At 44.3% G+C, this 14,571-nt stretch overlaps 1 protein-coding gene across 4 annotated transcripts in view; it reads left to right on the top strand.

Annotated features, from left to right (window-relative positions):
- Nucleotides 1–14,571, top strand: part of Ca10 (carbonic anhydrase 10 (inactive)) — a 526,692-nt gene that overhangs the window by 497,745 nt on the left and 14,376 nt on the right. For all 4 annotated transcript variants that reach the window (XM_085829668.1, XM_021177199.3, XM_029484237.2 and 1 more), the window contains 2 exons: nucleotides 5,753–5,848; nucleotides 10,088–10,160. In XM_085829668.1, coding sequence (XP_085685794.1) covers nucleotides 5,753–5,848; nucleotides 10,088–10,160 — 169 coding nt within the window. The remainder of the gene's footprint in view (nucleotides 1–5,752; nucleotides 5,849–10,087; nucleotides 10,161–14,571) is intronic.

The following is a 14,571-nucleotide window of genomic DNA, read 5'->3' as shown; positions in this document are numbered from 1 at the left end:
AGAGATGAAGCTGGGCTTTGACATCTGTACAGTCCTATGTGATGCTAAAGGTCTTGCTTGACTCCCTTTTGGTACACACCTCTGGAATTCAGACGGCTTCCTATCAGTTCAGTCAAGCAGCCCTCTCTCCTTGCTTCTCATGATATCACATTCTATAGTCTGACCGCCACCTGTCTTGCTTCCTCTGTCCATTGCTACTGTGGACAGACAGAGTGCTGAGTACTGGGGATGGTGGACATGTCTTACCCAGATTAGACTAGGGTCTAGTGATGAACTGATCATTCTCACAATAAATATGGAAACAGCTGTGGTGTGTATTCCAAGTTGACAGGACTGTGATAATAACTTCTTGGCGGGGGAGGGGGGAGGGGGGGAGGGCGGGGGGAGGGGGCGGTCTCGCTCAATGGATGACTCTTGAGCTGAATTTTAAAGGGGTTCACAAATAAAAGTCAGATAAAGAAGGAAGAGAAGGGTATAGCATGCAGAAAGGGTATTCTATGCAGAGTGTGCATAGACTGTGCTGTAGAGAAGGAAGACATACAAAGTTTGAGGGAAACTGAAAGAAAGCTGGTAAGGCATTGTAACCACTGAGACATTCAGAAAAGTCAGGCCCCACACAAGGGCTGGGCTCAGAATCAGGCCTTTACCTTACAGGCAGTGAAAGCCACACAGAAGTTAATGGAGTGCTAAATGCCATCACAAGGTGACTTGGGTTTAATAAGGGACAAAGTGTGGGCAAACTATAGCATGTGCACAAGGCCCAAGTGATGTGTGGTCACTCTCCCAAGATACAAGGGGTGAGTGAACAGTACCCATCACATACTGGTGAATCACACTCCTGGAAAGGGAAAAGTATGTTTCCTACCGGAGGCTGCTCCCAGCTGGATCAATGACGGAGACAACTTGCTGTGGACTCAGAAGCCTGCTCACAGCAAGTGTTCATTCAGCAAAGACAAACACTTGGGAATTAGCTCAAAAGCTGAATTTCAGTAAAAAGCTTGGAGAAAAGTTTGACTTTGGTCCTTAGAAAAGTCTGGAGTGTGAATGTGGTCCAGCATCCAATTGCAAGAGTCTCGGTCCAAAATGAAAAATGCCTGAAAACCATGGGCATAAGATGCCATCATTACCTGTACCTGTGAGACTCCCAATGGTCTTCTGCTATCCCATCCAATGTCTCCTTTACCATTCATCTGATGAATGGAGCATAAATTACCATATTGTAATAAGCAAGACACAGACTCTCTTTGAGTCTAAGCTTCCTCGTGTTTAAAAGAAATGAGCTGGTCTTGGTTTTCTTTAAGGCTCTTCCCAAGACTCAGACTCTATGAAGTAGAATAATTCATTCAGCAAGCATTGGCTAACCCTCCAAGATGGTCCAGATTCCATGACAAACATCAGGAGCAAAAGGATGAATAGCATCCATCACATGAAATGCTTACCTAAAGGTAGAACTAGATATAAAGCCAATAGTTTTAAAGTAACATGGTATTTGGGTCTGAACTCTGTAACAACTGAGCATGGTTACCAAGCAACACTTCCTTGACCAAGTGGTAGACTTGAGTTCTAGTGTCTCTATGAATCAAAAGCAGATAATGACATTAGCTCATGGAGTTTTTTTTTTTGTTTTTTTTTTAAAGATTTATTTATTATAAGTACACTGTAGCTGTCTAGACACACCAGAAGAGGGTGTCAGATCTCATTTCAGGTGGTTGTGAGCCACCATGTGGTTGCTGGGATTTGAACTCTGGACCTTCGGAAGAGCAGTCGGGTGCTCTTACCCACGGAGCCATCTCACCAGCCCACTCATGGAGTTTTTTAAGAAGTCAATGAGATGGTATTTCAGCTGACACATCTCTATGCCTATGTCCTACTTATTAATGTTGTATTTATAAATCTCAGCTTGAGGGGATTCTCTGGAGAAGGATCCCCAGACACATTCTCTAAGCATCTTTCCTTTCATCCATTGCAATGTGCTTCACAATTCTAGTCCTACATTTACTGTAGATGACTAGTGCTCAAAAATGTTAATGATTATCATCAATAAATAATGATGATGAATAACTCTGACAGTGATGTTCAGCTCCCACATGTCTGTACCAGGTATCTATGGTTTTCATCTATACTGGTCACCTAGGGCCCATGCTGTTTGGACAGTAAGATACTTTGAATTTTCATTAGTCACGAGTCTCCTAGAGCTAGAACCAACAGAATACACTGAGGTATTTATAAAAGATTTATTACTGAAACTGGCCTACCTGACTATGATTTCCAAGGGTAGATAAAGATGGGTGTTCCAACCAAGAAAAGCGAATCTGCCCTGCCTCTATCTCTTTATTCTCTGTGGGTGGACACAAGCCCAGGTTGAAAGGGTTGATATGTCCTACTCAGTGTCCTAATATAAATGCTGATCTACCTTGACCAGAAACTTCTCCACAGACATACCCAGAAGTATTACCAGCTCTCCGAACACCCCTTACCCCGAGTCAAGTTGATGCATAAAATCCATCATTGCCAGCTAATTTACCATCACAATAAATCCTGAGTAAGAACACCATAGGAACAGAGAGGGGCTAGCGTCCTAGAGAAGGCAGGGTAATGGATGACCATGATGTAAAGAAAAGTAGGCAAGACTTCCTCTGTCTCTACCATGCTCCTCTCAGTGGCCAAAGAGATGTCTTCAAAATTCACTGAGTTCATTTACTTTCTTAACACCAGCTAGTTGCTGTTGCAAAGACCCTCACCATGGTCTGCAAAGTCTTGTGTGTGTTGGCCCCATCCTGAGCCACTTTTATCCACCCCTAACCATCTTGCATGGCTTGCCACTGTCTTGGGCCCTTTGTATTCTGTGATCTCTGTGACTGACATACCTCCTTCTGATCTCCCCAGGCCTCATTCCCCTTCATCATCAGATCTCAGCTCAAATATTCTCTCTGCAAAGAGCCTTTCACTGGCTGCACTAATAGATGTTGCCTCTCTTCCATTCCTATGCACACCCTGTTCTTCCCACTGCTGCCTTTTCCTTCATAGCTTAAATTTTTGAGCATAGGCTTGACAGAGCACTGCACAGGTAAATGGTCCTCCAGCCCCAGCCAGTGGCTGCCTTTTGGATGGCAGAGTAGCTGCAGTGTAGCCTCCTGCCCCACTGGTAAAATGTATAGGAAGTTAAAAAGCAAATGAGAGATGTCAGGAGCAGCCACAGGTGAGCCCCCTCAGTGACATGTTCTATGTACTTAGGCTGTTCAGATTTGTGGTACCCTCTGAGTGAACATGACTGTATTATTGATGCCCATTGATGTTCCAATGGTTTGCAACCCCACTGTACCTCTAGCTGGAGAGCTTTTTAGAAATACAGCACCTGGTTCCACCCTCAAATTGTTATAACTGAAGTGGGGCAAGCACACATAGGAGAGTTTCAAAGTGCCAAGTGACCTGGATGCCCAGCAACACCTGCATACTGCCACAAAAAGAAAATGTGACTTGTTGTTTTCAAAATTCAAAGGAAAGTTTCTATTTAGCTCATTATCTTTAACTCTGAAAACATGACAACTCCCCCATTTAATGCAACACGGGATACTGACAATAATGAATGCTATTCAGAGTCATTCATTCAGAGTCACAAATCACTTTCCTGGCACAACCTTGTAAGTTCTCAACCCAGCCAGTGCAAAGCACTAACACCATTACAGAGAGATCCACGATGTGTTGGCTGTGACAGTGTTGTAAAGGGCAAAGCTATAGAAAGGCAGGAAAGCTGGCTCAATGCGTTTTGGAGTTTTCTTGCAGGGAGGAGGATACTAAGAGAGCTTGGGTAGATTTATATGTGTGAACAGGAACGAAAAGGCAGAATGAAATAAACTTTAGAATTGCAATTGTAAATTATTCCATTTTATTGTTTCTGATGGTATTGCTGTTGCTGTTTCTGAGACATGTCTTGGGTGTCCCCAATTGGTCTCAATCTCACTAAGGAGCTGAGGATGGCCTTGAACCCTGATTTTTTTGCCTCCACCTCCCAAGTGCTGAGATTTCAGGAGTTCACCACCAAGCTCAGTTTATATGGTGCTGGATCTTGAACCCAGAGCAAGCAAGAGTTCTACCAGCTGAGCTGTGTGTCCCCATCCCTCTATTGTTTAAGATTATTTGCATGTGTGCAGCTATGTACTTTATAAGCAAAGAAAACTGTCTGGGTGGAATTACACTGAGTTGCTAATTTTTCTATCATGTGAGCTAGAGTTAGATGGAGACAAGGGAACTGTTAGACACATCTACATTTTTAAATTTGTTACCATAAAGTATATGTTCATATTATTATAAAACTATTTTTAAACAATGCCTATAAGGCACATCTTAAAAGGGATAATCACACTAATTTTTTATGGTAAGAGAACAGGTTCTTGGTGAAGTGGTAAAAAATCTGATCATGTGGATAAAAGTCTGTAGTGTGCTCATTTAGGCATATGCACATGCCATATTCCACAATGCAAGTTTTAAAGAATGAGGTAATGGAGAGAAATGCATTTCAACACAACTCAAATCTCATGCACACACACACGCACACACACACACACACACACACACACACAGTGCTCACTGCACTAATCTTAGCAGGCAGTCACAGGTTTTGGTTAGAGGATGGGAAAACAAAATTTTGCAAAACCCAGTGAACCAGATGAACGGGCTGGCACATCATGAGACAGAACCATCCACTCTCCCATCTGCAGAGCCAAGCATCCTACACACTGCCAATCTACTCCTAGAGCCATGGGGATAGCTCAGAGTCTAACAGCTCCTTGCTCACCCAAGGCTACCAGCAAGATTTACTCACTGCCAGTGGTAGCTGTTGGCGCTGCTGGGAGATGCCCACACCTGAAGGGCTGTTCCATTTCCTAATGTGGAAAATTCACTTAAAGATCACTTTAGGAGAAATATCCTGGGAGGGATGAAACACCAGATGGGTATAATCTTATTAAAAACATCATTGTTACCTCAACATGTTTGCAAATATGTGTAGGTATGCCCATCTCTCTCTCTCTCTCTCTCTCTCTCTCTCTCTCTCTCTCTCTCTCTCTCTCTCTCTCTCTGTGTGTGTGTGTGTGTGTGTGTGTGTGTGTGTGTATTATACACATAGATTCTATTTACACCTCCCTCTGAAATTTCACCAAGTAAAAGTGCATCCTTCTGATTGGAGGAACCAGACAGGTCAGGGACACCACAAGAACATGGCCCACAAAATCAACTGACCTGGACTTACAGAGGCTCACAGAGATCAGGGTGCCTGTAGGGATCTGACATAGGTCCTCTGCATATATGTTATGGCTGAATAGCTTGGTGTTCTTGTGGGAATCCTCATAGTGAGAACAGGGGCTGTCCCTAACTATTTTGCCTACTTGTGGAACCCTTTTCCTCCTACCGGGTTGGCTCATCCAGCCTTGATGTGAGAATATATGCCTGGTCTTACTGTAGTGTGTTACACCATGTTTGGTTGATGTCCCTGGGAAGCCTGCTCATATCTGAAGAAAGGCCGAGGAGGGGTGGATCTAGGGGAGACAGGAAGTAGGGGAGATAGAACTGGGGGAGGGAAGGGAGGTGATACTGCAGTTGGGATGTAATACATGAGAGAAGAATAAGAAAAAGCATAGCCTTCTACTAATCTCTCCGTATGTTTGCAATTCACCCTCATGTTGGAAGATAGGCTGTGCCTGGTACCTTTCAAGCCAGGATTGTTGTTCTTATTCCTGATTTCCCTTCCTACCAGGTACAACTCATCCACTATAACCACGAGCTATACACAAATGTCACAGAAGCTGCGAAGAGCCCCAATGGATTGGTGGTAGTTTCTATATTTATAAAAGTAAGTCTTGCATGATTCCTGTACTCTGCTTGCCACCCCTTCCCCCCCAATACCAACCAGAGCATCATTCTACAGTCTCTGTTGTAACTTTAAAAAGTTAAAGAAGTAATGTCAATTCATACCCATGCCTACAGTAATGTTGGGGTCTTAGGACTTTTATAACCATGAGATTCATAAAAGATTCAGAGCTCTGAAAGTGAGGTGCAGAAGTGACAGGTTCCATTTCAGAGCTTTGGGACCTGAAGGTTTGGGGAGCCAGTGCAAACTGCCGGTGTTCCACGGGCTCACGCAGAAATCAGCACTATGCTGAGATCCCAACCAACAGTCAGGCTTGCAGGCCTCGGTTGCTCTCCCGTAATTTGTTAAAAGGACCTATACTAAATCCTTTGGCCAGTAAATGACAGGGGTCAGAGAGAAAGCAACTGCGATTTTCAGGGACAGGCTTTAGGCCCCACCTGCTACAGTGGAACAAGGAGACAGTAGCAGAAGAGCTAGAGAGCTGATACCTTCTAGGACTGAAGGACGGTCCATCACTTGCTGATACCCGGAGAAGAAGAAGTGTGGGTTGATCCTCCCAGGTAGGCCCTGCACTATAATATACCTCTGGGCTTCCCCACAGCAGCTGTAAAGTTCATCTTCCTTTCCCACTCAAAGGCTGGTTCAAAATCCTGGCAGTTAGAATTAAGACGAAAATCCCCATTTTGAATGTATGATTTTCAGCCATGCTCCCCAGATATCCAGTAGGCAAAAACAATATGAGATGTCCAAGTGAACAAATTCTGATTTTGTTCTTTAATTACCTTTAATATTTTGGCAGATGTAAAGTAATGCAGATATGCCCATTTTTAATGAAAAAGTAAGATTCCCTTTCCAATTGTAAAAAATAAAAAATTGTTTTCAGTAGACTATGTTAGTTACAAAGGCTAATTAATGTACCACACTATTTGGACTGTTGGAGAGGCTTGTGTACAAATCATTAAAGAAAATTAGACTAACCAGAACTTGGACTGTGATGAAGAATTTTAGTAGAAATTTAGCATTCATCATCAAGGAGTTTTAACAGAGCCCCTGGAATAATGGGAGTCTCTGGGGACCCCTTAGGCAATAGCGCCCACACACACTATCTCCCATTCCATCGCACCCCCTGCCAAAGCAGACTTTGTGCAACAGGTATTGGCCATCTTCCCAGCTGCCATGCCTCCTGCTAACTTCCTAACCTTCATCTGAGCCAGGCCAAATTCATGGAGCTTGTAATAGCTCAGGCAGGAAAGACACCCCAAGTCTTGCCTGGCTTTAGTGCTCATTAGTGTATTCCCATTGTGAGTCAACTCAACAGAGCTGAAAAAGGAACTGAGGATGAGAAGAAAGAAGGTGCCACTCAAACAACCACACACCCCTAGCCATGCCCCACTGGTACCCACAAGCCTGGAGCAAATTCTTACTCTGGTCCCAGTTATGACACATACAACCAATCCATGCAATCATGGTCCACAAGCCTAAGGGTATGTTGCATAGTGTCATGTGACCAGGAGTCACCTCTTCCTGTGGTTTTCTACATACCAAGCCTTCCATGAGTGATATCCAGAGGCCAACCTGCCTTTCCCAATGCTTCTTGTCCCTTGAAGAGTATCTCAGTTTCAGTCCCTGACTTTGCTCCCCTTTGCTTAAAGTTTCTAAGTCAGTAAATGTCGTCCTAGAAGCTCAAGCGTGTAACGGCTGACAGTGACTGATGAAGTGACCAGCAACCAACTTCCTCCAGTGCAAACTGCCGGTGTTCCACGGGCTCACGCAGAAATCAGCACTATGCTGAGATCCCAACCAACAGTCAGGCTTGCAGGCCTCGGTTGCTCTCCGGTAATTTGTTAAAAGGACCTATACTAAATCCTTTGGCCAATAAATGACAGGGGTCAGCTCCTGAATCTTCTCTGGCCAGTTTAGACCCTGGAGAGTTTTCCATTCTTTCCTTGAGTAGATGTGAAGTTTTCTGGCTCAGACTCATAATAAGCCTCTCTTCTTTCTACAAAGTCAACTCCCAGGCTTCCAGCTCCAGAGTGAACTCTGACTTGTCATTAATTCATCTCCAAACTCCAAGTGAGCATGGGACAGAGGTCCACCATCTGCTAGACACGGGTACCCAGAAATGAGATGAACTGAATCCTTAGTCTCTAAGGGTATGCAGCCTCTGATACTCACCAGCCCCATTTCTGATGCCCCTGCCTCCCGCTTCCAGCTCCCTGGAGCTGAAGTCCTCACATGGGAATGGTTCACCTGAGCAAATGTCACCCTGACCTAATGCCTGAGGGTTTGGGGGTAAAAGGAGATGGTTTGGCAGTTAAGGGTACTTGTTAACAACCCTGATGATCTGAGTTCAATTCCAGGGACTTGGGTGAAAAGAGAGAACTGACTCCTACAACTTAGCACTACACATTCTTCAAGGCACACATGTGTGCATGTATGGATTCGAGCACACACACATGCACACACACACACACACACACACACACACTTCCCATGACCACAGGGAGCTGAGATTGGCTGTAATAGCTGTTTGATCTCACTCACCATTAACTTCCCACTTACTCTCACTTATATTAAGTACATATTCTATCCTCTCACCCACACGGCCAGCACACTTGTGCCCACAAATCATCTGTGTGCACTTTGGAAATATCTCAATAATCTTTAACCAGATCCAAATGGAGGCTGGTCTCAACCCTAGTATTGTCTAGCTTGCCAGGTACCAAGAGCCCAGCACCCCCAGCAATTAAGAGCTGTTGCAGATTCCTGCTCTGCCAGACACCTTCATGGCCCCTCCTGCTATCACACAGTATACAGCACAAACAGAAGGCTCTGAGAGCTATCCTTTGAATGCTCAAGAGTATGTCACAACAGAAGCTGAATTTGGCATGCATGTTTCCAGGGAACAGCAATGCTTGACTTGGGACTTTTTCCCTGTCGGAGGTGGGTTTTTACCTCCACTGAGCACCCTCATTTCCCAGTACCTGTCAGTCACAACACACCCAGGAAACCCTGTAAGAAGAAAGACAGCTGGAAGCAAAATAAACAGTCTGTGCTTCCTCCAAACGAAAGGTACCTGTTGCTTATCTAATAGTGATGTTCATCTGCTGTGATTTTTTTCCCCCAACCCTCGGAATAAATCAGATTTAAAATGTTGATGTGTCGCAGCATCTGATTAACAGCTGAGATGTAAATTGCAGAGCCTCACTAAGCAAGATAGGAGAGAAATGACTAAGATAAACAGTGGTCCTGAGAAAAGACTGAGTAAAAGGGCGTTGTTACGGAAATTCCACAGCTACAGGAGGCTGCCTGTAGAGTGGCCTTATAAAGGGTGGTCCTATAAAGGGTGATTCTCTGATCCTTACCTGCTTGTCACTCAGCTGCTTCTCCCAGAAGAAGAATCTGGACATGGAAGAGCATAAGTACAGAAATGGAAATTCATCTCTAGTACAATGTTTTTGCCCATTATAGGGACTTGATAAATATTTCTAGGATAGATGGGTGGGTGGGTGGGTGGGTAGATGGAAGGAAGATTGGATGTTGTGGTTTATAATATATTCATATGCTAATGAGCAGTAGAATTACAAAGTTCTCTTTTTTCCTCCCTCTTCTGGCACCCCTATTCTAGATATTCTCTCTACTTAGAGACATGACCCTCTCCTGGCATTTCATTCCATATTCCCTGCCCAAAACCCTTTGAATGGTTCCCCATTCCTGAGGATTAAATATATCCTAGCTTGACATTCAAAGCCTAGCATGGGCTAACCTCCCATCCTGCCCTTCCCAAAGCCTTCAACTCCACTAGATATTTGTATGTGCATCTGCCTCTTCTGAACAGGTCCTCAGCAAGGATGTTTTTTTTCTTGTCTCCTTGCCTTTCCTCCTTCCTCATATTCTAGCATTAAAGTACTACATCTGCCACCCATCCTTCCAAACCAACTCAGACCTTGACTCCCCTGAGTCCCCAGACAGAGAGCAGTCTCTCCATAAGGACTCTATCAGAGCATTCCTTAATCCACATGAGGACAATATGTTTGCCTGCCTCTCTTCCATCTCAAGATGAGGTGTCCATACAGAGTAGAATGTGTGTCTCTGATCTCTGAATTCTAGCCATCACATTTGGACCCATGGCAAGCCATCAATATGAAGGAAAGAAATAATGCATAATATTTGCCCTGGGAGATTGACACCCAGTCATTAACACTTTCTCCTCTCTTACAGGTTTCTGATTCATCAAACCCATTTCTTAATCGAATGCTCAACAGAGATACTATCACAAGAATAACATATAAAAGTAAGTTTGGTTCAATTTTCTTTACAGCATCTATTCTACAAAGGTTAGTCCTGTCAGAAGGCAAGAAGCCAGAACAGATGAGCTCTGTGGGCCCCTTTCTGCTTCATGATCCTTTAATTCCGTAGAAAGTCACTCTGGAGAGTCAGAGCTAGCTGAGAAGCAGCCCATTTTAAGCACAAGTCCCCAGAGTGTCTTTGTCATCCACGCCTGTCTAAGGCAATAACGATTATGATGATGTGGTCATCGTTAGCCTGTGGGTTGGTAATGAGCTGGGGTATTCTACCCGCCGACTCACTCTACTGTGTCAGCTGTCCGTCGTTGGGATTTTGCCAACTATATGATGAAAAACAAAATCCACCAGGTACTCTGGACCCAATGTGACCTTTTCAGAACCACACCTGAACCAAGTCTGATCTCCTTCCAGGAGGAGGTTGGGTGGCATCTTCCTTCATTCTCCATGCCCTGGGGATCTGTAGGGTTCTGCCAACCGCCCATGCTTTCAGATTGCTTCATCTTAAACTCCTTAATCAGAAAAGAAGAAATTGCACCTAGATAAAGTGGGAGAGCAGAGAGAACGTCACTGTCATGCACAGTAAACCTACCACCCACTGCCATGCACAGTAAACCTGGGGGCAGTAAGACTTGGGGAGACCATATGAATAGACATATATCAAGAAATTCAAAGTCAAGATGGGAAAATAGGGGTATCTAGTTAGGAGTGGACAGGAAACTAGAATTCAAGTCTTGGTTTGGACCTCTGTCGAGGAGCCCCTCACGTCAAGGCTGCTACTTCAACTGAAAAAGTTCAACCCCAGGTTTTTGAAATCTTGAAGGTCTAGATTTGTGAATCAAACAACAGGTACATAACGAGTTTCAACAAAGGAAAATAGAACATGCAGACATTTTATTTCCCACATCTCCCTGCTGAGGCCTTCTTGTAGCTGAGCCTGTAGATGAGCTGTCCCTGCTGCTTCTGTCTCCAGTGTGATATGGAAGGACACTACAGAGAGCACGGCCCTCTGTCACTGGCTGCATCTTTCAACTCACACCTTCTGTGAGTTTCTCATAAAGATGATTGAGACACCTGCGCTCCCCACAAGGGGCCCACAGTCAGGTCCCTCCTATATACAAAGAGGTTGGGGAACTGATGGGGTGACCCACTGGTGAACCCAAGATCACTCCACTTCTACACACATCACCTACAAGACTGACTGCCTCCCTCATCAGCATTCTTGTGGCGCTCTCTCGAAGCACACTCAGATTGCTCAGCTAAGGGAGATATTTCTGTCTTGTGTGTAAATAGCACATTTATAACTGCCCATAAAAGATTATTATTCTTTTAACTTTTTGATTAAAAAAGAGCATGAAAATTAAATAAAATGTTTTCAAATCATCTTGAATTTGCAGTTTAGAGACTGTGAAAAGCCATGAAATTGCACATTAAACCCCAACACACAATCTGTCTGATTTCCACTTGCATAGAGGATCATTAGGGGTCCTTGGCTTCCCTCCCCCTACAGCCACCCGATTAATATTAAGTGAAGTGGTTACAGAGAAGGGAAAGCAGAGGAAGGAAAGAAAGAGGAAAAAGAGAGGAAGAAAGCAAAGAAGGAAGGGGAGGAAGGCAGGTAAGCCAGAAGGAGGAAGCCAAGGCAGTCCAGGCAAAGTACCAGCATTACAAAAGTTGCTGAACATTCAAAGATTGGATCTGCCCCCATCAACAATTCATCCAAGAGTCACTTGAGAAACGAACATTCTCCTTCAGTCACAATAATGGAGGGAGCAGGAAAAGTGTTCTAGAGCCACAGAAGTAGAAATTCTGTGTTTCCAACATAGGAGTAGAACTCTAGAAAGAGGAAGTGGATAAAATCTCTCCATACCTGCCTGGGCAGAAGAGAAAAAGAAAAAGAAAAAGAAAAAGGAAAAAGAAAAGAAAAAGAAAAAGAAAAAGAAAAAGAAAAAGAAAAAGAAAAAGAAAAAGAAAAAGAAAAAGAAAAAGAAAAAGAAAAAGAAAAAGAAAAGAAAAGAAAAGAAAAGAAAAGAAAAGAAAAGAAAAGAAAAGAAAAGAAAAGAAAAGGGAAAAAAAGAAAAAAGGTGAGGGGAAATTAAGCAAGACACCCTGGTCTGCATGACGAGACATGATAATGGGTCCTCTGATAGCAGATGTTATGAGAGAGGTGTCCCACATAGTGAGTGACCTTTGTCACACACCTGAAAAGAGTTTCACCACAGGGATAATGATGGCTTGATACACAGAATTGTCCCAGACACGGCCATGCCCAGGACACTGGCAGAAAGGGATTGATTTGCTCAGCAGGAAAGCACAGCTCTCTACCCTCCAGTTAAATTTCCTACAGCCTCCAGCAGGGGAAGGTTGGCCCTGTGGCAGGTAGGTGGTCTGAAACAGGAGTCACCCTGAAGCACAAAACCTAGGCATCTCCCCAGCACCCAGCCTCTATAAGAGGAAGCAAGTTATCTTGGCATCAGCCCACAAAATCAGGTCAGGATAAAGATGGTGCAGAGGCTGCTTGGTACACATATTATTTTATCCTGTTTCCACACTCTTAAATGAGACAGGGAAAAGTAAAGTCTCCCCCTGTCTTGGTTTGGGTTACTACTGCTATGATGAAACACCATGACTAGAGAAATGTGGCGGGGGGAGGGGGGGGGGCTTTATTTGGCTTACACTTCTATATCACTGCTCATCATCACAGGAAGTCCAGAGAGGAACCCAAACAGGGCAGGAACCTGGAGGAGCAAACACAGAGGCCATAGAGGAGCGCTGCTCACCTGCTTGCTCCCTGCAGTTTGCTGAGCCTGCTTTCGTATAAAACCCAGGGCCAGGGATGCCACCACCAACTATGGTCTGAGCTGTCATATATCAATCTCGAATTAAGGAAATTCCCTAAAGCTCGATCTTATAGAGGCATTTTCTCCATCGAGGTTCCCTCCTTTTCCAATGTCTCTAGCTTGTGTCAAGTTGACATAAAACTATCCAGCACACCCTCAAAGGCTACTATTTCAACCACTCTATCCAGAAGTGCACAAATACATCCCTCCCTGATCTCTAAACTACCCATTTCAAAGCAGAGTTCCAATTTGACTTGCTCTCTTAGATGAAGTAGCCATGCTTCATTGTACTGAGCATCAAAAATTCTGAGGTGATGTGGAAGGGGTACTCTGCACAGCCCAGGGCTGGGGCTATGCATCTTATGTGCTTCTTATCACATGAGTCTTCTGAGTGGGCATGTTCACTCTCCCCAGTACACAGATGAAACCAAGGTCAGAGGAAGGTAGCTGTGTAGTCACTGACTTCTACATAATGAGTGAATGATCACTCAGAACTAGGTGTTCACTTCTCACTGCTACACGTGCGGGTTAGTCAAGATTTCTCTCCTGCAGTCAGAGGTCCCCAGATCAGCTAAGGCAGAAGGACCTACGTGGCTCTCATCTTTCCAGCATCAGAGGAACACCCAGCAAGTATCTTTGCCATCAGTCCATGAATTCCTGTGATGCTGCGTAAGGCTTGGTCTTGAAATATGTTCTCTCTCACTACCACTTACTTTGCACTACCCAGCACCTGCCATGTGACTAAGATGCTCAACATCACAGCCCTCCCACAGAGATGGGGATTTGGGGGGAAGGAACTTCCTGAACCTCAACCCCATACTTCCATACTAAAGAGCATGGTTTCACACCTGGATATTCCTGGGTACCATTCTTACATCACTCTTGCTTCTCTCCTAAAAAGTAAGAAAAGATAAGTTCTGAGGTCTTAAAACCAATTATAATTCTGGCATTTTGACATGGTGCAAAACCTTTCAGCATGCTTTTCACTTAACCTGGATCTTGGGTTGATTAGCCACAGCACTGCTTCTTACAATTGTGGTTAGTTGCTTAGAAGGGGCATCAACTAACCACAGAACTAACGCAGTGACACTTGGCCAGCTCAGCCTGATTCTGCTCCAAGTTATCATCAACTCCTACACACATGCTATCTTATATGGAAATCGCCTATGGAAATCAGTATCCTCCAGAGGATACCGTCACACTGTCCTAATTGGCATACATAGTGGTCAGAGAAGGCAACCTAGACTGGAAGCCATTCTGGGTCTTCAAGCAGACTACCATCTCCTGCCAAAAGGAGCACCCTGGGATAGGTAGGTGGCTCAGAGGATGAAAGCACTTGAATCCTCAGCATCTACAAAACCACCCAAGCATGTATGTGTTTGTATAACCTCATCACTGTGAGGGACAGAGATAGGAGGATCACTGAAGATTATCAGCTGCCAGGCTAGCTCTATGCTCAGTGGTAGACCCTGTCTGGGGAATAAAGAAGAGAATAATAAAGCAAGACAATTATACTCAATGAACTCCTTATATATGCTCATATACAACACAACCCACACAC

The sequence above is a fragment of the Mus caroli genome, unplaced genomic scaffold (genome assembly GCF_978045245.1).
Source record: "Mus caroli unplaced genomic scaffold, Mus_caroli_1 scaffold_13, whole genome shotgun sequence".
NCBI lineage: Eukaryota > Metazoa > Chordata > Mammalia > Rodentia > Muridae > Mus > Mus caroli.
The sequence above is the reverse complement of the archived record's forward strand: the minus strand, read 5'-3'. Positions and strand labels throughout refer to the sequence as shown.